The sequence below is a fragment of the Nycticebus coucang genome, chromosome 11, assembly GCF_027406575.1.
Source record: "Nycticebus coucang isolate mNycCou1 chromosome 11, mNycCou1.pri, whole genome shotgun sequence".
NCBI lineage: Eukaryota > Metazoa > Chordata > Mammalia > Primates > Lorisidae > Nycticebus > Nycticebus coucang.
The window spans coordinates 12,285,833-12,309,699 of NC_069790.1; the positions used below are offsets into that span (position 1 = coordinate 12,285,833).

At 43.4% G+C, this 23,867-nt stretch overlaps 1 protein-coding gene across 6 annotated transcripts in view; it reads right to left on the reverse strand.

Moving 5' to 3' along the window:
• HECW1 (HECT, C2 and WW domain containing E3 ubiquitin protein ligase 1) overlaps positions 1-23,867 on the reverse strand; it is a 458,920-nt gene that overhangs the window by 76,351 nt on the left and 358,702 nt on the right. For all 6 annotated transcript variants that reach the window (XM_053608465.1, XM_053608463.1, XM_053608468.1 and 3 more), the window contains 3 exons: positions 22,494-22,615; positions 20,107-20,292; positions 8,692-8,826 (listed from right to left, as the gene is read on the reverse strand). In XM_053608465.1, the coding sequence (XP_053464440.1) occupies positions 8,692-8,826; positions 20,107-20,292; positions 22,494-22,615 (443 nt within the window). The remainder of the gene's footprint in view (positions 1-8,691; positions 8,827-20,106; positions 20,293-22,493; positions 22,616-23,867) is intronic.

The following is a 23,867-nucleotide window of genomic DNA, read 5'->3' on the forward strand; positions in this document are numbered from 1 at the left end:
GGAGTAGGGCGCCGGCCCCATACACCAGAGGTGGTGGGGTTCAAACCCAGCCCTGGCTAAAAACTGCAAAAAAAAAAAAAAAAAGTATGGAGACATCCCCAGGTCAAAGTGAGTTTAATTTAATAGAGGATAACTTGGTAAGATGCTTATAAAGAGTTCAAACATCTTCCTTTGAGACCAGTATAAAATTCACTCACACAGAATTCAGGAGAGGTACTGAGACCCTAAGCTGGGATCTAGACAGGTAAAGTCAATTTCAAAGTGGTCCCTTAAGACTAGGCCATGTGTGATATTGCAGTTGACAGTGTAGGAGAAATTAATTTAATGATCCCTAAAGACAAGCAATGGCTGATTTCCTTCGGGGCCCGCTTCCACTCCAGCAATGCTAATACCCTTTGTGCGCAGCGTGCCACCAGTTCACCTTCTGTCTCTGAAGTTCTTCGGGAAGTGGCAGGGATGACCACCCGTCCATTTTCTCTCCTGGGCCTTCCCACTGCCCATGGCTCACTTGAGGGACCAGGGAATAGATTCTGTGCCACTCGGCGGGCTTCTCACTTTGACATTGTTGGTACTCAGCTCTGCGCAGCTGGCGCAGCCAGACACCAAAGAGACAGCGGCAGTGGCACTCCAGTCTCAGTGAAATGGTGACAGTGCACATTGATGCCAGGAAAGTTCGCTGACTGATGAATTACGCAGTATTGAGTCCTCACATTCTCTTTTCTTCTCCATGAATTAAGAAATATGTAAGGGCTTTCTGGGACTGAAACGATAAGGCTTTTTTCCTTGGAATGAATGATGTCAGTCCGTCTTAAGGTGTGTTTAAAATGTTTTCGATGCTGATAAGACAGGATTCTCAAAGACCTCTCAACTGATGAATACCTCAATAATGAGTTAGAGAAGGAAATTTGGGAAGAAGACAGATCCAAGCTGTGCTTGGAAGGCGTAGCAATGCATGGAACTCAGGAGACACCTGTTGTTTCACCCTGAGTGAAGGTGTCCAACTGCTGTGGGTCACACGGAAATGCACAGGACTTTGAAAAAGAGGCTCCCTTCTCTTCCTCACTCTCCCGGGGGAATTCATGTTTTGCAGATATGCTTTAGGGACATGAAGCTGCTTTTGGGGTCGCCTGTTCCCCGACAAAACTAAGCCAGACTTAAAAACGTCAGAAACCAGATGAAGTCCAGCTAGCCCAAAGGTAGGTGACTGACAGACAAACATGCTTCAGGCTGACTATGAGAGAGAAACTAACACAGAGGGAGATGGGGATTGGGGGGCCCCTGTGCCATGCCCTTCTCCAGCAAAGGGCCCAGGAATTGACACAGATGGAGAGGAAGACAGTTTGAGGCAGAGCTGGAGGGAATGCTGAGATTAACTCAAATCTAGTAGCCTTGAAGTGGCATTAAACAATCCAGCCTGAGTGACGTCGGCTCTCAACTGAGCGACTGGTTTGGGTCTCACTGCCAATGTGATGCTAACTTTGTTTTGTTTTTCTAACTACCAAAAATGACTACAAGACTGATTTCCCATTAAAACCAAAGTTATATGATTTGAATTTTTTGGCATTTGACTCTTTTGGTCTTATACAGTTTCTCAGAGTGTGTGGGGGTGGGCGGAGGGCAGAGAGAGAGGAGAGAATCCCCCGGTGACCTGCTTTTCCTAAGACATTCTCTTATGATTGGCAAAAACCCAGTTTGCAGTAGTGACTACATTTAGGATTTCTTTTTCTTCTGATTTGATAGCTATAATCATAATTGCAAATGTGAAAACTTTAAACATTTAGCTCTCCAGACAAAACAAAATAGACATCCTCAGAAAACAATTTTCGGTACTGGTAAATAAGCTTCTCTCCTGCATTGCAATTTGGAATTGCAATCGGAAAACCCTGGAGGGTTTTCTTAAAGCTGTGATGGAGAATTGCACGTTTTAGACAGCATTGGAGTTAATGATCAGCTAACGCTGTCTCTGAAAAATGCTGGCGACTTGATGATAAAAAAAATTAGCCAAGTTCATAGGAAAGGCCCAAAGGATGAATTTTTATAGTTATCTCTAGATTTTGTTCATGTTCTAAAAATAGATGATTAACGGTTTTCAGAATTATAGTTGGGAAACAAAAGAGAGATGTCTGTCCCATGTTTTTATAATAGTAAAAAGTGGGCAACAGATAACAGTATGAGAAAGGCCAGTGTTAAAGGATGGTAGATCCACATGATGGAAGGTTGCAGAAGAGTTTTAATGATGTGGGAATGTCCACAAGGTCCTGTAATGGTAAAGTAGGATCCAGACTCCTGGATGACACGCTTCAGTTTTTCACTTTTATGTGTGTGCGCAGTGCCTCCAGATAGAAAATTACGCTTTTCCATTTGTGTCTGTGTTTTCTCCACTTATCACCTATTGTTAATGCAGTCCTGGACCACATACGATGTTTGGGCCAGCAGTGGACTGCGTATAAGATGGTGGGCCTGGGAGATTGTAAGGGAGTTAAAAAATTCCTATTACCCAGTGATGCTGTAGCTGTTGTAATGGTGTAGTGCATTTGCTTTATTTAAAAAATAAATTTAGTGTGCCCTAAATGTCCAGTGTTTATAAAGCCCATGGCAGTGTACGGTAGTGCCCCAGGCCTTCACATCTGGCCCCCACTCACTGACTCACCCCCACTAACTTCCAGTTCCATAAGCCCCATTCATGGTAAGTGTCCTATACAAGTGTACCATTTTTTAACTTTCATATCTCATTTTTTCTGTGCCTTTCTGTCATCAGAGCCAATGAGGTGAGTGATGTGACTCTAAAGAATGATGAACAGTGGGACAGCACCTGTGGCTCAGTGAGTAGGGCGCTAGCCCCATACACCGAGGGTGGTGGGTTCAGCCCCTGCCAAACTGCAACATAAAATAGCGGGGCGTTGTGGCAGGTGCCTGTAGTCCCAGCTACTTGGGAGGCTGAGGCAAGAGAATCGCCTGAGCCCAGAAGCTGGAGGTTGCTGTGAGCTGTGATGTCACAGCACTCTACTGAGGGTGACAAAGTGAGACTTTGTCTCTAAAAAAGAATGATGAAGAGTGACTTCTGCTTTGGAAGTGAGAATTTTCTATTCCCTGGTAGACATCTGCCCTTTTCTGAGGCCATCACTGTTAGGCTTTTTGGTGTGTACTTCCCAGAAATTTTCTATGACCAATGATTTTCTATTTGACTAAGATAAGGTGGTAAAAAGAAAGAAAAACTTCTGTTCTATTTACCCTTTCTTAATCATGTTAATTAATGTTGCTAATTCTAGTATAAACAAGCAAGTTTGTTAACCTTCAGTGATGGGAGCCAATATTCATAGCTCTATATCTTCTCTCAATTTATGTGCAATTCTATCTGGGCATTATGGAAAAGGTAAGGCCTATTTTTTGGTACTTGAATATACTGCAGACAGATATATCGCTTCCTTAAAATCCAAGTCAAAATAGCAAATGATGACCTTTTTATGTCTAAATCAATCCTATGTCCAAACTTCTTTCAAAAATCTGCCTGAAAAATTTCTAGGTGAGGTAAAAGATAATTCAAAAGTTGTTTCCCAGTATCTCTACTAATAATCTATCACTGGGTTTTGAGGGGAAATTTTATCATTTAGGATCCTTAATATAGAACCTCATTTTAACTCTGTCCTTAAGCACAATTTGTTAAAACTCACCTGCCAAGCAACAGTCAAGAGAATGGCTTATGTAGGCAAAAAGAAAATACTGATACCTAAAGTTGTGGTCTACAAAACATCTATAGCTAATTCCCCACTGCTTGTGATATGTGACTCCGAGAACTAATTGATTATGAAACAATACAGCAGCTAGTCCTGAGACTCAGACTTCCCTCTGTTTAACTGCAAGTTCTAATCAGAAACACTGCTGCTCTTACACTCGGGTCAATTTGTCTGAACACAAACCTGTCATCTTCCTTACCAGTCTTTCCTGCTCCCCTTTCCTAGGCGCTGTCAGTGGGACTGTGACCCTTAGCCATGTGGTCCTGAAGTCTCGGAATCAAGCCTCACGTGAGAATCACGGGGCTGGTACATCAGGGCTGTCCATTTGCAGGTGCAGAGACTGGGGTCCCCGGCCAGGGAGGAGCCAGGAGTGCTCCTCTGTGCCCCACTGACTGCAGTCCTGGCCACTCTTTGTCCACAGTGCCCATCTCCCCAGGCCTCTTCTTGCAGGCTGTCCTTTGTTTGCTGTCTCTTTGTCACCCTGACCGGGGCCCTTGTTCCCTTCTCTGGGGACTGGGGCAGTGGTCGCCAACAGGCCTCACTATTAGATACCCCTATGCCACCATCTAACCTCTTCTTGGCCTTCATCATCATTTTTTTAATTACTGGTTTGACTTAGGAATCTGAGCTGTGGTCCTGAATGCCCTGCGTGACCTGAGTTCGTGACATATCAGTTTAGTGGACTGTAAAATACAATTCTTGACTGCAGGGGCACTATCGGCAGGGCTGTGCTTGGGGGCTTTTGTTTTGTTTTATTTTTAGTTTTGTTTTTGTTGTCATAATGAACTGGTGAGACAGGGACACTCCCGACATTTAATGGATAGTGTCAGGAAGAAACAGTCCTGAGATGTTACAGGCCAATTCCACACAGCAGAGAATTGTCCTGCCCCAAATGCCACTGGTCTTTCCCTGTTAGAAACAATGAATGAAATGATCTCTAAAACTCACTTTTTTTTTACTCACTATACTAAAAAGGATAAAACCTACTTTTTACACAAAAATCATTGTATTACTTTCTCAAATTCATTCAATGGGCCATTATAAAAATTCCAACTCTTCCATGAGGCATTTGAAGTTTCCAAAACCAAGACACAGCAAGTGGGAACCTGCCACTCTGGCCGTACTGACCCCTGCGTTGTCCCTCTGGGGGCCTGGCTCAATCCAACCCCATGCCTCTGCCTATGTGGCACTCTCCATGAAGGTGCCCTCCCTCCTCTGTACCCCCGAGATTCCACCAGTTTTCAAGTCAACAAGGCCTGGTACCTTGTTTTAAAAGACACTTTTCCTTGGCCTTTTCTGAACTTCGGTGGCCCTGGTCCTAATATCTTTCTTGGCACTTACTCATATTCTGATTTCTCTGGTTACTTAACTTTGTATATATTTTTGGCCTGGTTTCAAAAATACAATACAGGCTTCTCCAAGGCAGGAATTGCCTCATACTTCTCTGCATTCCACTGCGTTCAGAGAGAGCCAAGACCTTAATCAATGTTGAGCAAAATCACATCACAGCAGACACAGACATTTTCCACTGCCCACCTGTCTCCTCACCCTTGGGCTGTGGGCTCTCACAGCAGGAGGAACCAGAAGCTTCTGAGAAGCTGAGTCTTTGTTTTATCTGGGATGCTGTCTCTGGACCAGATATCCTCTGCCTGTCAGCTTCTCTCTTTTTTATTTTTAGTAGGGGCAGGGTCTCAGTCTTGCTCGGGCTGGTCTCAAACTCCTGATCTCAAGCAATCCTCCTGCCTCAGCTTTCCAGAGTGCTAGGCTTACAGGTGTGAGCCACTGTGCCCAGCTGCCCATTCTATATTCTGGTAGCTTTGAATGATATAAGAAGAGACCAAGAAAAGCAATACAGGGAGAAGCTGAGGCCTGGTACAGTGATAATCCTAGCACTCTGGGAGACTGAGGCAGGTGGATTGCCTGAGTTCCAGAGTTTGAGACCAGCCTGAGCAAGAGCAAAACCCCGTCTTTGCTAAAAATGGAATAACTAGCCAGGCAGTGTGGCAATCACCTGTAGTCTCAGCCTCTCTGGAGGCTGAGGCAAGTGGATCGCTTGAGCCCAAGACTTTGAGGTTGCTGTGCGCTATGATGCCACAGCACTCCACCCAAGGTGACAGAGTGAGAGTCTGCTCAAAAAAGAGAGAGAGAGAGAGAGATGATGGGCAGAGGATGGGAGAGGTTTGAAAATCAGCTGGGAATGGACACATTAGGAAGCAGATGGCTGATGCACATTAATGCTCGTTCAGCCTTACAGTGTTATAGAGTCTTTCAGCCATTCCTGGCTGATGCAGATGGCACTTTGCCATGACTGCTGATATTAAATGAACTACATTTGGGGTATTCAATCACATCAAACAAATGTTTTAAAATAGGTAATGCACGTGGTACCCATGGCCTCAGTCTTGTTCTTTCCATTAGAAAGGTTTTTTAGTATTTATATTTTCAGGTTCATTTCTTGAAACTGTTTTTTTTTTTTTGTTTTTTTGTAGAGACAGAGTCTCACTCTATGGCCCTCGGTAGAGTGCCGTGGCCTCACACAGCTCACAGCAACCTCCAACTCCTGGGCTTAAGCGATTCTCTTGCCTCAGCCTCCCGAGTAGCTGGGACTACAGGCGCCCGCCACAACGCCCGGCTATTCAGGTTCATTTCTTACAATTATAAGAGCTCTGTATCTTTAGGAAATTCATCTAACGTTGGGTAACCGATGTTTCTGTTTTATTGACAGTGAAATCTGTCTGCAGTACTCAGCTTCTTCATCACATGTAGTTACCTTATGTTAACACTAAAATTGTCTCCATCATTTTAAATAGCTTAGACGTTTAAAATGGCATAATTCAGATTGATGCAGAAATTTGAACTTACTATAATCTCACGACAACATCCCTCCTACTTTTCGAATTGTTAATAAAAGTACCACTAAGGAGGAAGATTATGTTTGTTGAGTTGGGAAGCTGGGAGGTTGCTTTCTGAGTTTGTGGACGTGTCTGCATTTCCAGGGTCCTGACACCCACATAAATGCTTGGGGGATGTTTATTACCCTCTCTCTCCCTGGTCACTCTGCAGAAAGACTTCACATGCTTTCAGCAGTATCCTAAAACAAGTACCTAAGATGATCCCATGAAAGAGAAATTTATTTTATCACACTGACATTAAAGCCACGTGTGCCCTTGGTTGGAGATACTTATGTCTTTTAGACAGAGGACTAGTCTTGAAAAAGTAGTAACTGACTGATGCCCATACATTAACAACAGGTTCTTCCCTCCAGACTTGTGCCCGCTGTCTAGAAGAGACAGTTTTCAGACAGATCGTTACCTTCCCAGTTTCTTCCAAGATGTCCACTGTGGCTCTTCCTGGGGTCACATATTTCTTTCCTTCCCATATCACTTTTCTGATTTTTGTTTTTTTTTTACCTTATTTTAATCCAATTCTAGAAGCTGTTTTATGGGAAATAGTTCTTAGAGGCCACCTCTAAAAGAAGGCAAGGTACTTGGGAAATGTCAGGACATAAAAAAGGATTAGGTGATAATATAGTCAGGAACTGATTAGAAGTAGTGAAGAAGGCGGTGCCTGTGGCTCAGTGAGTAGGGCGCTGGCCCCATATACCGAGGGTGGTAGGTTCGAACCTGGCCGCCCACCAAACTGCAACAACAACAAAAAGTAAATAAAGAAAAAAGTCTTAAAAGAAGAAGTGGTAAAGAGCTATGCTTTGAGTTTTGGCTTGAGGAAAAAAAAAAGACAGGAAAAGGGTATGGGCTACAGAGACAGCATTTCAGAAAGGCACACAGAGTGACGCTTTACACTATCTTCGGAGGGCTGCTGCTCTCTCAGGAAAGAAGATAAAAAACCAGGGAAGAGCACGTGGCGGAGGGCGGGGGACAGAACATTCACTTGGCTGCGTTAACTTCCCGGTCTCCAGTCCGCGTACACAACACTGAATTCTCCTCCAGGATCTCGCGGAGAGACGGAGGTTTAGAGTCAGCCGCACGCTGCCCAGCAGTCCAGTGCTCTTTCCAGCATTCAACACGTGACTGCTGGGCTCGGGAAGCCCCGGCCGAGCGGAGGGATCACCAGGCACTGTGTTCTGTTTCCTTTAAACTAGATGGAGTTTTAGTGGTGGTGATCGCGCGGGATAAAAGTGAAGACCAAAGGAGGGCTACCTGCAGTCAGGTCTGGGGAGTTAAGTGGGTGTCTCAGAGTCGCCACTCATTCTCCTACCAAGCTGTACACCCATGCTTAGGGTCCCCACAGAGCAGGCGACACCTGACCCCGCCCTGCCAGGCGCAAAGAAAAGGCAGAACCGTGCACCCGAGAGCAGGAGGGGCGGGGGTGCGCCGGAGAGGCGCGGGGGCCGAGGCGGGGTTGGTGCGCGGGAGAGGCTGGGGGTGCGCGGGGGGGGCGCAGGAGGGGCGCGGCGGGCACGGGAGGGGCGGAGTGGAGGGATGGGAGGGACGGGAGGGGCGCGGGGGGTGGAGGCGGGAGGGTGTGCGGGAGGGGCGCAGGGAGGGGGTGTGGAGGGGGCGGGAGGGGCGGGGTGGAGGGTAAGTGGAGGGATGGGAGGGACGGGAGGGGCGCGGAAGGTGGAGGCGGGAGGGTGTGCGGGAGGGGCGGGAGGGGCGCAGGGGGTGCGCGGGAGGGGCGGAGGGCGGGGGTGTGCAGGGGTGGGAGGGGCGGTGCGCGGGGAGAGGGGCGGGAGGGGCGCAGGGCGGGGGTGTGCAGGGGTTGGGGCGGGAGGGGCGGTGCGCGGGGGGAGGGGCGGGAGGGGCGCAGGGCGGGGGTGTGCAGGGGTTGGGGCGGGAGGGGCGGTGCGCGGGGGGAGGGGCAGGAGGGGCGCAGGGCGGGGGTGTGCAGGGGTGGGAGGGGCGGTGCGCGGGGGGAGGGGCGGGAGGGGCGCAGGGCGGGGGTGTGCAGGGGTTGGGGCGGGAGGGGCGGTGCGCGGGGGGAGGGGCGGGAGGGTTACCTCTCCTGCGCTGTAACTGCGGAGCCGCTGAAGGTGCTGCCGATGAGTCAGATGGTTGGGAAGACGCCCGTTCTGAAGGGGGATTCGGGGGTCAATGAAAGTGGTGGCTCGACTGTTGTGGTCCACGAAGAAAGACTGCAGACGGGCGGGAAAAAGCACGCCGTGTGAGAAGGGGCCAGAACAGGGTGACACCACCAGGGGGATTCTCGTCCAGCTGCCGCTGCCCGCAGCCCACGGTTTAAAATCCACCCCGAACTCAGCGAGCTGGACGCGTGGGGCGCAGCGACTCCGAGCCTCTGTTTGCTCAGCCGTGAATGAAGCAACATCAGTCACCGATCAACAGTGTACACTATTTGTGGAGTTTAGAGCCGCGGTCATAATACTTTATTCAATGTGGAAAGTGAGAGAAATGAGCCTTTGATGATTATCTATCAATAATTTTGGTGATTTCTTCCCCTGCCCTTGGCTCTTCCTATCACATATACAACTACATACATTATTTTCGCCACATCAGGATCTACAAATTTGTTATAAAGTTTTTCATTTATTTTACGAACATGTTCCTAAGTGATTAAATATTCTTCCAACAGAGAATTTTAATGAATGTATGATATTAAGTTTGAGGATGTGTAATAATTAATTGAATAAATAATTTCAGTAGCCTTCATTTTTGGATATTTGACTGTTTTTTTTGTTTTATTTTAAAATAATGCTTTACTTAACACTCTTGTGCATGTCTGATTGCTGTACATATTTCAATACACAGCAAAGGTTGTTTTATAAATCCAAAATTACCTTTTTTTTTGAGACGGACTCCTACTTCTGTTGCCCAGGCTAGAGAGCCGTGGAATCAGCTTACTTCACAGCAACCTCAAACTTCTGGGTTTAAGTGATCCCCTTGCCTCCCAAGCAGCTGTGACTACAGGTACCCGGCACAATGCCCGGCTAATTTTTCCATGCTTAATATGTCTGAGGTCTCCCTCTTGCTCAGGCTCCTGAGCTCAAGCCATCTTCCTGCCTTGGTCAGGCGTGAGCCACTATGCCCGGCCCTAAAATTATCTTTTATAAAAGAGATAGCTATTACTCCCCCCCCCCAAACCTTTTGTACTATAGCAAGATTTTTCAATTACTCTCTTTTGAACAAACATAACATTTGGTGAAGACATATTTAGCCTTAAATGACCTCAATCAATGCTAATTTTAGATGTTTTTAGATTCAAAAATAAAATAGTCAAAGAAATTTTATACAGATTTAGAAATTATTCTTAGGAGGTAGGAGCTTATAATTTCAAGTGTTAGATGTCATTGTAAACAAACCTTTTAAAGATCTCTATAAAAAAATCATATGGGAAATGGTTTCACTATTGAGATGGAAAGTATCCCCTCCTCAGTATAAAAAGTAAACAGCAATTTTCCTAACATCATGTGAATCAATATTTGTGGTTTACAGTAAATTTTCCCAAGATAGCATCCCACACAGATTCAAAAGGGGCTGTATGTCCAGTCACATTCAGTTCCCTCCCATCTCTTCCCTAATTCCTGGAAGTGAAGGTGATGTGTCCTGGAAAACTGTTAGGTAACTCTAAGACACCACTGACATCAAAGAATCTGAGTAAGATTGACATGTGAATGAAATCCCCCCAAATTTATTAACAGATTTTTACCTAACATGACATTTTCAATACACAGATACAAGCTAAATTGTAATAATTAATACTAAAGTAGACTTTTTATTACTCAAATACATGCCTAGGATATTTATAAATTATGTTCCTTATATTTGTGCATATGTGGAAATTTTTTGGTATAAAATCCTATGAGTTGAGTTTTACTGGGTTTAAAGAAAAATATTTATGATTATTCATCTATGTTAACATGCTATCTTCATGACAGTTGGACATATTTACCACAATACATGAATTCTCCTCTGTATAATGTGCTCACAGATGCTGAGTAATTTTGAAAGAACTCTTAAAATTGTTAAATGGTAAATAATAGTTAATTATAATTTCCCATGGAATTTATAAAAGAAAAACATTTTCTCATAGGCTTATGGTCAATTTTATCCTTAGAATGTTTTCTGCTCCGTCTGTTCCCCTTTTCGTTGGTGTCGTTGGGTTGTTAAAGTTTTCTTATTTGCTTATGTATGTTCTTAGTTACACATCTGTCTTCAAATAGGTTTCTGACTTTTGGTTGCTTTGTTTTCTAAAACACAGAATTTTTCCTATTCCTGTGTGCTCAAATATGCTAATTATTTCTCTCTAGAGGTCAGTTAAATATTTATATTTGTCTAGCTTTTTAGTTAATTGTTAACATTAAATGTGTTAAATCTTTAATCTTTCTGAAACTTTTTTTGGTATAGTGTGAAGTCATAGTTTGATATTTTTCCAAATTATCCATTCTTTGTTGTCTGATTACATACAAATATCTTATAAGCACTATTGTCAGGGCCAGGAATATCTCATCTGTCCCAGTGGTCTGTAGGTTTTTCACTGGTATCTCACTATTCCAATTATTAATGTCTGTAGAGCATGTTTGCGCTTTATATTTTTTTCCAAGATTTTTTTAGATACTTTTGTTTGCTTATTGTTAGTTTTACAGATGGACTTATCTTAATTTTATCATATTCCAAAATAGTTCTACTGGAATTTTATTTTGAATCACCTTAAGACCATAAATTATGCAGAGAATCCATTCCTTATCATACTTGGTACACCCACTTCCCATTTCTGAACATGTCTGTTAAATATTTTTTTTTTCTTAGTAAAGTTTTGTAGTTGTCTTCCTGAAAGACACGTATTTCTGGCTAAGATAGTTCACAGGTATTTAATGTCTGTTGCTATTCTGAGTGTTTATCTTCCTATAATATTTTATAACCCATCATTACTGGCACCTAGGGAAGCTATAATTTGTGTGCTTATTTTGTCTGCTCATTATACTAAAGACCTTTAACAAATAACTGCTCTTTTAAGTATATTCTCTTTGATTTTTACTTGCAAATAATGTTAATTTTGTCCCCTTTATAATGCTCTTTTATTTTTACCTCCTTTTTTTGTAACGTTGGTAACTATTCTTAGAACAATGTTAAATAAGAAGTGGCTTTTGCAATCTTTTTTTTTCTTGATTTTGATAAGAAAACTACTATGTTCTTCATTGTTTTAAGAAACATATTTACATCACTAGGAGTACCTTTAAAAAATTTTTAAAATATTTATTTATTTATTTGCAGTTTCTGGCCAGCGCTGGGTTTGAACCCACCACCTCCGGCATATGGGGCTGGCACCCTACTCCTTTGAGCCACAGGTGCCACCCTTATTTATTTTTTTTTAAAGTAAATTTATTTCTTTACTGTGAGGGTGCAAACAACCAGGTCAAAATACTTGATTTTGTTAGGTAGAGTCCCTCTTATGGTATGTCCAACACACAAAAGTGAGCCAAACCTCCAGGAATAACTTTTTGATTTTAAAATATAAATTTAACTTTTATTAAGTACTTTTCTCCCATTTCTTAAGACCATCAACTGAAATTCCTCAATGATTTATATACTACTGGTTAAAATACTTGTGATAATAGATTTACTAGTACTAAATTATGACCTGATATCTTTGGGAGAAAATCTATTTGACCTATTGTCATGAGTCATTTGTTTAAAACACTGCCTAATTTAACATTTCATTTTTTAATAAGAGCTTTTTGGAACACAGTTTTGCCAGCAGTTTTGTTTTTTGTTTTTGGTTCCAAATTCCTTATATTTTATTTACACTTGGGTGTATTTAGTTCTACAAAATTTTACCATGTGCAGGTTCATGTACTCAGCACTGAAGTCAAGACAGAAAAGTTTCATTAACACAAGGATCCCTCATGTTGCTCTGGAAAATCACATTCACCTCCTTTCCACTCCTTCTCACCCCTAATTCCTGGCTAAACACTATTCTTTTCCTCATTCCTGTAATTTTGTCATTTCAAGAATGTTATATGAATGGAATCATACAATATGGAATCTCTGGGGGTTGCCCTTTTTCACTCAGCATAATTCCTTGAAATTCATCCAAGCTATTGGATTCACTCTCTTTTTTATTCCATGGTATGGATGTATCAGTTTGTGCCAGTAGTTTTTACTTTTTGTCTAGTTGTATCATCACCAAAGTTATGTTGCATCATAAAATAAACTATGCAGTTTACATTTTTTCCTACTTCTGGAGTACATCATAAAGGCATCTTGGGCTGGGCAAGTAAATGCATTTTTTTTACTTATTCCATGACTATAGATCTATTCCATTTTTAATTTTCTCCAAGTCAATTAAACAGTTGACTATTTTTGTTATTATACCTTCTTGAGTCTCTCTTAAAAAATATACTTTTTTTTTGGTAGAGATGGGGTCTTGCTATGTTGCCCAGCTGGTCTTAAGCTCCTGGAAAGTGCGTGAGCCACCATGTCCAGGCTCTAAGTCAACTTACATAATCATTGATATATTTTTAAAAAGTTATCCATTTCTTCCAGATTTTCTAAATATATATGCTTTTTTCCTTTTTTACACATAATCTTAGCCAAAAGGCTGAGAAATAATATGCATTTTTTCTTTTTATTAAAAAAGAAATGACATGTTCTGTTTTATGTCATTTCTCATTTCTTGGTTTTATTGATCATATTCCCTAGATTGGTTTATTTGTCTTTTAAAACAATTCTTAAATTATTTCTTTTTTTTCTTTTTGAGACAGAGTCTCACTTTGTCATCCTTGGTAGAGTGTCATGACGTGGTAGCTTACAGCAATCTCAAACTTTTTGGCTTAAGTGATCCTCTTGCCTCAGCCTCTACAGGCACCTACCACAAGGCTTGGCTATTTTTAAAGACAAGGTCTCACTTTTGCGGCTGGTCTCAAACTCCTGAGCTCAGGCAATCCACTGGCCTTGGCCTCCCAGAGTTCTAGGATTACAGGTGTAAGTCACCTAAATTATTTCTCATGTAATTTTCTAACATGAACATTTATATCCAATAAATTTGAAATAAATTTCTGCTATAATTGTTGCATTTTTATCTTTTCTCTAAGTTCTTGATTTGGAATTATAAATTATGGTTTATATTTATTTTTCTTGTTTCATCCTAAAAACATTTAATGCTACTAAGTCTTTAAGTATATCCCTTTTAGTTTTTATTAAGTATTGCTCATGTGTATTTTTTTTTTTCTTTTTTGCGGTTTTTGGCCAGGGCTGGGCCCGAACCCAACACCTCCAGCATATGGGGCCAGCGCCCCACTCCTTGAGCCACAGGCGCCGCCTGCTCATGTGTATTTTTAAGGACTTCTCAGTGGTTTCTAAGTCCTTGTTTTAAATCCAATAGTCATCTAAAATATTGTTGTAAATCTCCAATTGCCAACATATTTTGTTTTCATTCTCATGCTTCAATTTGTTATTTAAAACTTAACTTTACTGCTTTGTGGCCATAGGATGTGATTTGATTATTCTCTGCTTTTTTGTTTTATTTGTGGTATGGAATGTTATCACTTAGGATCTTGAAAGAAATTGTAAGCTCTATTTTATTGGACTTTTTTCCTTTTCATTATGGCAAGATATACGTCACCCCCAATTTTCCATTTTAGCCATTTTTAAGTGTGCAGTTCAGCAGCATTAAGTAGATTCCCATATTATGCAGCCATCACCACTATTTCTCTCTAGAACTTTTCATTTTCCCAAACACGGTATCCATTGCACAATAACTCCGCCTTCCCTCCTCCTCCGTTTTCTATCTCTGTAGATCTGACTAGTCTAGGTGCCTCATACAAGTGGAATCATGTAATTCTTGTCCTTTTGTGTCTTGCTTGTTTTCACTTAGTATAATGTCTCCCAGATTCATCCACATTGTAGCATGTTGCAGGATTTCTTTCCTTTTTAAGGCCGAGTAATAGTTCAATGTATAATATATAATACATTTTGTTTATCCCTTCAAGTAAGCTCTATTTTTAACAAAAGAATTAATATGTTTCATTAACACAAAATTACATTATTCAAATCCTGACTTTTTTTTTTTTTATTTAATCTGTTCAATTGATGGATAGGAAACATTTTCTTACCTTGACTGTATTTCTTTCATTTCCTGTCATATTTCTCCTCGATTTTTCTTTACTATGATGTTACTAATTTGGATCGTAAGGTATATATGTGTAAAGAGATATAATGTCTTTATTTTAATTGTGCCATTAATATAAAATGATTTGACCCCATTTAATGATTCTGGCTCTCCTTTGTATTTTCTGAAATCACTTCTGAGGCATCTCTTTTTATAAGCTGGATCTATTTGTTACCAAATCTGAAAATGTTTTCTTTTTGGTACATAAGTTTATCTTGTTTCCAATTATTCCCTAACTATTGTGCTTGGCTTTACTTTTGTTATCTTATTTTTATTTCCATCTTCTTGGCTATTTTTTTTTGTGTGTTTTGCTATACAAACTCTATTTTGTTTGATTTTTATCTTTTGAAGGAATTTGGAAAATAAAAATCTTGTCTTAAATGGTATGAGCAATTTTTAAGTTTTTTAGGTAACTATATTTAGCCTTTGTTTTTCAAATTATCCAGTTGGACTCCCATCGCACTCAACTAGTAACTTAGCACAACTTCCCTTCCCCTACTCATCTTCTCTCTTTTCACTTTCTCATCTTTTTAATTCAGTCTGGGGATATTGATCTAGATTGTTATTGTACAACTATTCCATATTTTTTTTTGAGTCTCACTATGTTGTCCTCAGTAGAGTGCTGTGGCATCACAGCTCACAGCCACCTCAAACTCTTGGATGTAAGAGATTCTCATGCCCCAGCCTCCCAAGTAGCTGGGCCTACCGGTGTCTGCCACAATGCCCATCTATTTTTTTGCTGTAGTTGTCACTGTTGTTTGGCAGGCCCCGGCTGGATTCAAACCCTCCAGCTCCAGTATATGTGGCTGGCGCCCTAGCCGCTGAGCTACAAGGCACAGAACCAACTATTCCTTTTTTATTACAAATCTTTTCCCATATTTTATTTAGATTTTTCCAGTATATTGTAAGGCATTTTAACAGCAATTATTTTAATTTATATTTATGCATATGATTGATTTAAATACTTTTGGTATTTGATCGATTTAAATACTAGGATTCCCCCAATATTAATGTCCTATTTTGCTTCATTAGTGATTCCTCGTAGAATGGCTCTCAGTGTTTGATCAGAGTAGGCAGAAAAGCAGGGTAACCCTGATGGTGACCAGGAGGTTGCTTTTCTGTCTTCACACAAAAATGACAACAATTTCTCTTTATAAGAACACTGAGCTACAACTTTTCTCATCAATATTGTGATGTCATTGATCTGTGGATTTCTCTAGTTTAGTTTTTTTGGATGGGAAATTTGAAACTTGTCTGATTTTTATTCATTTGTAAGTAACTTTTATATTATCACGACTATACAATGATAAGATGTAAAAATCCTATTTAAAGACCTTCTAGAACACGTGTGGATGTAGATTTTATTTTAATTACCTTTACTGTAACTCAATGCTCCCAATTAATCTGCCCATCTAAATAATTTGTTTTAGGTCAACAAATTTTTATTTTTTTATATTAAATTAAAATGTATTTAAGTTAATTGATATGATTATTTAATGACTGCTGCTGTACCTATTATCCTGGTTTCTTCTTCAGGAACCTCTATAATTCATTCATCCAACAGAGATTTATTGAGTGCCAATTACATACCAGGCACTACTCTCGGCCCTTGAGGTTTCATCAATGAGCAAGAGAAAGATCCCTGTTCTGAAGGAGCTTAAATTCCTACCAGGAGAAACAGACAATGAGCAATAAACTTATTAAATACGTAAATTAGACAAGGGAGCCTCTGGGTTTGGGATGTGGGAAGGTTATGGTACTAAATTGAAGGGTTAGGAGGTTGGGGTGGGCCTCAGAGAAGTTTTTTTCTTTATTCAGTTTTTGCATATTTTTTTTAAACCTCCACTGATTGAGATCTGGTCCCTTCTTTCTGCTTTAGGGGCTGTTTCCAAGTTCATATGCTTTATGGGTGATTTGATTTTAGCGTCAGCTCTGCGCAGTTTTATCCCTGTGCTTTTTCCTGCAATCTTAAAATGTCCATTTTCAACCTGCTTTCTTATGCTGGCTTCCTCTCAGCGTGTTTTCTGGGGGTGGTGCCTTCCTTTCGCTTGATATCAGTTACATGCTCCTGTACCATTTTGTGGATGATAAATAGATATCTTTTAAACATTTCTTTCTATGTTCTGGAGAAAAGTATACTTTCTGAGAAAAAAAAAAACTTTCTGAGAAGAATATAGGTTTTTTTCTGTTTCCTTTAGGTAGTTGGACCTCTTCATAGGCCCCCTTCTCATTTTATTTATTCATTCCTTAATAGAAGGAGTTATTTATTCCTTAATAGAAGCCACCTCAGTTTCCTGCCTGCCACATGATCGGACCCATGGCCCTATAGCCCACTGCCTCTTTGATAGCACCTGTCCCCTCCCTGGCTCAGACTTGGAGCCAGCTTTGAGGCACAGATGCTGTCTCTTCCAATGTTGGGCAGAAGCCGATGTCCTCCTTTCTGAGACTCTGAAGATGACAGATGAGTCACATGTCACTTCGTTCTTTGCCCCAGGCTTCCTGAAGTGGCACGGCTCTGAGCTCCTTGCCTCTGTCCCCACATTCAAAGACACCAAACAGCTCTGCCTCAGCCCTTGGACTTCCTGCCATAGTGTGTAATAAAAGCTAAGATTGCCATCCTTGAAACTGTAGATAAAGCAAGAAGCAGAGTGGCCCAGTGAGGGATGAGAGGATGATTTTGGCCAGCTATGAAGGTGGCTTTGGCACAGTGAGCTGACTTTACTCCTTTTTTCGGTGAGTTGTGTCCCTAGCCTCAGTCCCCCATGCAGCACCTGCTTTCCCCGTTAGGGGGCTAAGCCTGTAAGTTACAGTCCAAAAATGCTTTTCTCAACATGTTCCCATCGTTCACAGGGTTTGGCAAGGAGATGGTCTTTTATTTCCGCCACATGCCAGTCTTGATCGTGGATCTTGAAGACATTAAGAGGAAGAATGGCAGACGCTACTAACCGGTTGGGATATTATCAAGGGCTCCCTAGATTAACTTATTTTTACATGTTGTTACAAATTAGGTAAGGTAGACAGTTACTGATATTTTAAGGCTCAGAGAAATAAATCACTGGCACAGGGTCACGTGTTTAGAATGAAACAAACCGGTCCCTGTATTTTTTCTCCACTATCGTCTAATAATCCTCTGTGACCACCTCATGGATGGTGATAACACATTTCAAATGCAAGGCTACCTTTCCCAGCAATTCCCAGTATCCGGTATGCCTCTCAGAATTTCTGTCAACTATGAGTCTGTGTGTGGTTTCAAGTAAGCAGAAACCAGGGAGACGGCGCAGATGGGGTACTTACACCGCTCATTTATGTCTTAACTGAAAGTAGAACTCAAATCGCCTCATGTCAAATTCAGATATTTTTCAACATTATATATGCTACCATCTTACTAAACAGAATTAGGGGAAAAGTCTTTCTTGCCAGGAATTCCCTAATATGCATTTCAAAATGAGAATAAAATCGTGAGCGTCTGTCTCAGCTGCTGTGCTTCTCTGTTAGTTTGGTGACCAAGACACGGCGTGGCATGTGCCGTGGGTCCCGTGGAGAGCAAGGGCTGGTTACACTTTGGGGCCTCCTTTCCCTCCTGAGCTCCCTGATGCCTGTAAGCTGGTGCTAGAGGCTAACAAGCTGCTGACATACGCGTGCGCTAGCTGCCTAATAAACAGCCTCCTGCTCGCTGATTCATGGTGGTGACCTCACTGCATCTCTGTTAAGCAACAAATGTAAACATGGCTGCCAACAATCAGTGGTCCCCCCACTCTGATAAGATGCTCCTTTCTTCCTGTTCTGGCTCAGGCTTTATTTTCTACTCTAACACGCATAAGCAAGTCCCCATCATATAAATCATTGCCATTCTCCCACAGAAGGCCACATCCAATCAATGAGGAGGTCCTAGGAGACAGATTGTGGGTGTGGTGGCTTTCTCTCCCTCTCCCCCAGATCACACCTGACTGCCCAGGAGCTGATCCTAGAGATTCATTTTGGGTATGGACTTGCATTAATGGCACATTGTTTTCCCCTTTACTCCAGAAGAGTCCAGGTTCTGAGGGGTTTGCAAGAGAGAGAGAGATTCCTGGCTGCCAGGGGACAATGACACCCATCAGCTCCCTTTGGGATCTGTAGACTCCTCTCAGTCACAGAGGGAAGGAGCTGTGGAGTGCAGCTTCCCGCTCAGGGAGCATGGGCCGGCAGAGCTTCTGGCTCCTTTGACCATAAAAGAAGGAGGGATTCTCTCTAGCAGAGTTCATGAATGATTACACGGGGACGATTCTTTAGTAGATTGCCCAGCCTGTCCTACAGTACATTGTGATGACTGACGATGATTAAAAAATGAACATTCCCTTGTGGCTCAAAGGGGTAGGGCGCCGGTCCCATATGCCAGAGGTGGCGGGTTCAAACCCAGCCCCGGCGAAAAAAAAACAAAAAATAAACATTCCCACTTCAGCAGACTCAGTTGGACTTCTAGAACATTTTCAGGAAGTATTAGTTTGGGCTAAAGTGACAAAGAGGTAGAATGTAGGCCGGAAGATGGCATAGGCTCAGCACACCCCAGCCTTGCTTGTCAGGCGGTGTTCAGGATAACTGAAGCCTTATCAGGGAAGTCACAGCGAGTCATCTAATGGCGTCACCCCCATTTAACCCATAAGCTTATCCCCTGCATGTTACATGTCTAAGGAGGCAAAACCATAGAAAGGTTATTGAACAGAATCTGGCTCCACGTTCCAAACCTGAATTTCAAAAGCTATAGACAGTAGCTCTCAACCAGGCGTGATTTGGCCTCCCAGAGCACATACTGCAATGTCATTATTGAGGCTTGGGTGCCATTAGCATCTGGTGGGCAGAGGCCAGGGATGGCCTTAACACACCATAAAGCACAGGACATCCTCCCTGCCCAGCTGCCTCCACAACAATGCTGCCGGTCGGGAACCCCTGCCAGGGCAGTTCCTCCTACCCTGAGACACCCGGCCCTCTTCTGCACACTCCCACCCACGTCCTCACGTCCTGTTCTCCTAGGCCAGTGGTTCTCAACCTTCCTAATACTGTGACCCTTTAATGCAGTTCCTCATGTTGTGGTCACCCCCAACCCTAAAATTATTTTCATTGCTACTTCATAGCTATAATTTTGCTACTGTTATGAATTGTAATGTAAATATCTGATATGCAGGATGGTCTTAGGCCACCCCTGTGAAAGGGTCGTTCGACCCCCAAAGGGGTTGAGACCCACAGGCTGAGAACCACTGTCCTAGGCAAAGGGGCTCCTTTGATGAAAGCCCTGGCCCTGAGTCATGCTCACCTTTCCCTGCTGGTCCGTTTTGATCTCCCAGCCCCGGGGAAGTTCCAGCCGCGTGTCTGCAAACATGTTGATGAAGTTCACCAAGTCCCGGTTGTGCTGGTAACGTTCGAAATTGCGAGCGTCCCGGCGGACTTTCAGGATCATATGCTTCAAGCAGGTGCTACTGGTGAAGACACGGTAGGCACTCTGGGAGGGTGCAGGGAGGGTGGGGTAGGAGGGCGCAGTTAGGGACGTCGCAGACTAGGTACTCGTGAGCACCTGAACATGGCAAGTGTGATCGCAACACAGCGATTTACTGAGAGCTGGAGACAGAGGCCTCAGGGGCAGAGATCTTGCTTACAAGGTAAATGCCAGTCGTCAACACACATGGGCCTATTTGCCGTCCCAATACTACCCGACAGCTGGCAGCCTTGGACACTGCCAGCCACCTCCTCCCACCATCTCAGCAGCGACAGGCTCTCTGCCATCACCCTATCTCTTCTTCACTGTTCCTTCTCCCACTGTGAGCACTGCCTTTGGTCCTCTTATCTGTCGAAAACAGGGTGAATTCATTTAGGAGCCCTGCAGATTTAAGCCTGCACTTCAGAGGTCTGCCCTCTGAAGTCCTTTGAATCCTATGTAAAAACTTCTCTGGGGCGGGGGGTGGGGGATGAGAAGAAATGAACAAAGCTTCAGGAACTTCTAAATGTGCTAAATGACAATTTTATGGTACAGAGGGCTGATAAGTAGGTGTGTCTGCGTGCGCGTGTGCGGGTGTGTGTGCATGCACAGGCATACATGTGGCAAAAGGACAGACCACATGTAGTCAGAGAGGACTGGCCCAGTGGTGCCTGCTGGCCAGGGCCCACCTGGTGCCCAATGCTGGGGGCATCGGTATCTGCCCCGCTGGCTCTGAATTTAAACACTGGCGTTCCCAGGAAATGACCTGCTAGAAACTGAGCTCCTCCTCCCCCAGCCGGACCCTCAGTCACCTAATCAAACTATTGCACCTGCCTGACTCAGTCACCACTAGCTCAAACACCAGAAGCAAAAAGGCACCCAGCCTGTCTTGAGTCCTCATCACCTGTCCCCGCCCACCCCAATCCAAGTGCTCCTGACTGCATGAGAAAGACGCCTGAACTGAGCCAGCCCAGCTGCTCCCGAGCCTCCCTAGATCAGGCCTGGATCATCTCTCATTGGAGCAGCTGAATCAGCCTCCTCAGTCTGTCCCCACATCTGCCAGAGAAAATCCTTCATCAACACCCCAATCAGGAGGTCCAGGGCTAGGACTCCTGTGGGTTCCTGCTGCCTGTTGAAACAGCTCCAGGCTTCTTTTCCTGACCTGGTGTGCTGGTCTCCCCCTGCCGGCCACCCAGACTTACCCTCAGGCCTGTTCACAGCAATATCCTGCCCTTTCTAACAGACTGTCCCTCTGCCTGGACTTCCTCCTGTCTACCTGCAGCCTTCAGGGCTCACTCCAGCTCCCCCACCCCGTCCCACCCCAATACTCCTTGGAGGCCCCAGAGCCCTTTGTCCTCCCTGAGTTCAGGCCTGGTCCCGTCACAGGGGGCTAATCTTTTTATAAATCCTTATTCCACAAGACAGGCAGTGCCTACTGTTCAAGTGTCAGCCTAATCTGTCTTCATGACTCCAGCACCCAAATCTCAGCTTGAACCGCAGAAAATGTTTATCAGTGGAATTAATTAATTAATGAATATAGTGACATCATGCCACTGCTTTCTTGAAAGCACACAAAAACATGTAATGTAAAAAAGACTACATACATAAAATCACATCAAATTTAACTTTAGCATGATATTTGAAAAACTGTATCACAAAGAAACCTAGCTATTCATCTAGGGGGAATCTGCTTTAAAATTTCTTTAGTGAAAATGATTTCATAAAACATTTGGGACATTTTATAAAATGTTCCTTGAATGTGGCCTTTTGACTGAATCCAAATTTTACAGAACATGTCCTTGATAAAGGGATGTATTCTGTGAAACTTGGATTTGGTTAAGGGGCTGCACTTGGGGATCCAGAGGGCCACATGTAGCCTTGAGGCTGTAGGTTCCCCACCCCTGGTTCATGCCGAAGGAATCTGGCTACTTCATAACCTTGTTTCTTTAAAATTTTAACAATAATAAAAGTACACATTTGTTTCCAAAGCTCTTTCACTGACATTAACACATTAGAGTCTAACAGTAATTCCAAAGAGGCGATGACATTTCCAAATCCAGCCTTTTTCCTTTTGGGAAACTCACATACAGTAAAAAAAGGGGACTGAGCCGTCTTTCCCCTTGCCTGGGGCAAAATTCTACACTGTCTGAGGTGTTAAATGACTTTACAAAGCTGTATTTTGGGTCTGGAGGAGCAAGGTCAGGCCCTCTACCTTCTGGAGCACTCACATAATTGGCGTGTAGCACAGTGAAGAACTCGGGGTTTGTGATGAACTTGACCGCTGGGGACTGCAGCAGCAAGGTGATTTTTTGTGAGGTTACTGGAGAAAGTGACCCTTCTCGCCTCAGATCTGGAAAAAGTGAAGCAAAACAATACAACACAATGGAACAAAGTTGTGTCAAACCCAGCACGTCTCTGTCCACAGCAGCAGCAGCAGCAGCAGCAGCAGCACACAAGCGGTCACCCACACAGCACGCTGCTGTTTCACAGTGATGTAAGCAGGTGTCACATTGCTTTGTGTACGTCGGCTAAGAATCACTATTTCCTGGTAGTGTTCCTGTAAACCTCACGTAGGCTCAGGTCCTCTAACATCACCTCCCTTTTATCCCAATGACATTTTTCTTTCTTAATTTTTTTATAAGTTGCAAACTGTGATTATGGGAGACTATGTTTGCAGAAGGGGCCACAGTTCTTCCCCTCTTCATACTCAGACGCAGTTGCAATGGGACTTTGCAGATCCTCTCCTTGGTGAGCTGGGGCTGGCCTTGTGCCTTCTCGACAGAAGTGGCAATGGGTCAGTTCTGAGTCAGGGTTTCGAGAGATCTGTGCGTTGATTTAGGCAGAGTAAGATAGCCAAATAGAAACTTCCAGAATGGTCCCTCTGCATGATGACTAATTCAACAACTATCCATGTAGCCATGCCCCTTCAGAAGAACCGAATATTGGCTGGTGCCTGTGGCTCAAAGGGGTAGGGCGCTGGCCACATATGGCAGAGGTGGTGGGTTTAAACCCAGCCCTGGCCAAAAACTGCAAAAACAACAACAACAACAACAAACAAAAAAATAAAAAAACCCAGAAGAACCGATACATATCAATGGAATAGTCATACCATCTGGTTTTAATTATGTCAACAAAAGAGCTTCTGAAGAGGGCAAAAAAGACAAAAGCTGTCCTGCATTGCCTGCAGTGCCTCCCCCCACTTCCACAGGGCTTCACCTGTGCTGCCAGAGAGAGAGAATCTGTGTGTGTGGGTGTGTGTGTGGGGGGTGGGCAGTCAAGGGACTGTGGGGCTTCCAGTGGAAACTCAGGGCTACCCTGGCACAAGAACACAGCACAGGGCAGAAATCTGCCCATAGAGGGAATATTTTGAGCAGCATGGCCAGGGGAAATTCTCTGCCCCGAAGGTAGAGTAACTTCTAGCCCCACCACCGGCAGAAGAGCAGCTTTGGGCCGGGACTAAATTTCTAAGGCATCAGGCCATAGGCTGCGGTTGCCGGCAATTCCTGTGGCTGTGCTGGCTCAGCGCCAGTGGACATAATTAAAACCAACCCAGCAAGACACCAGCAGCTGCAGCCAGGCTAGTGCCTGTGTGTCACTCCTCC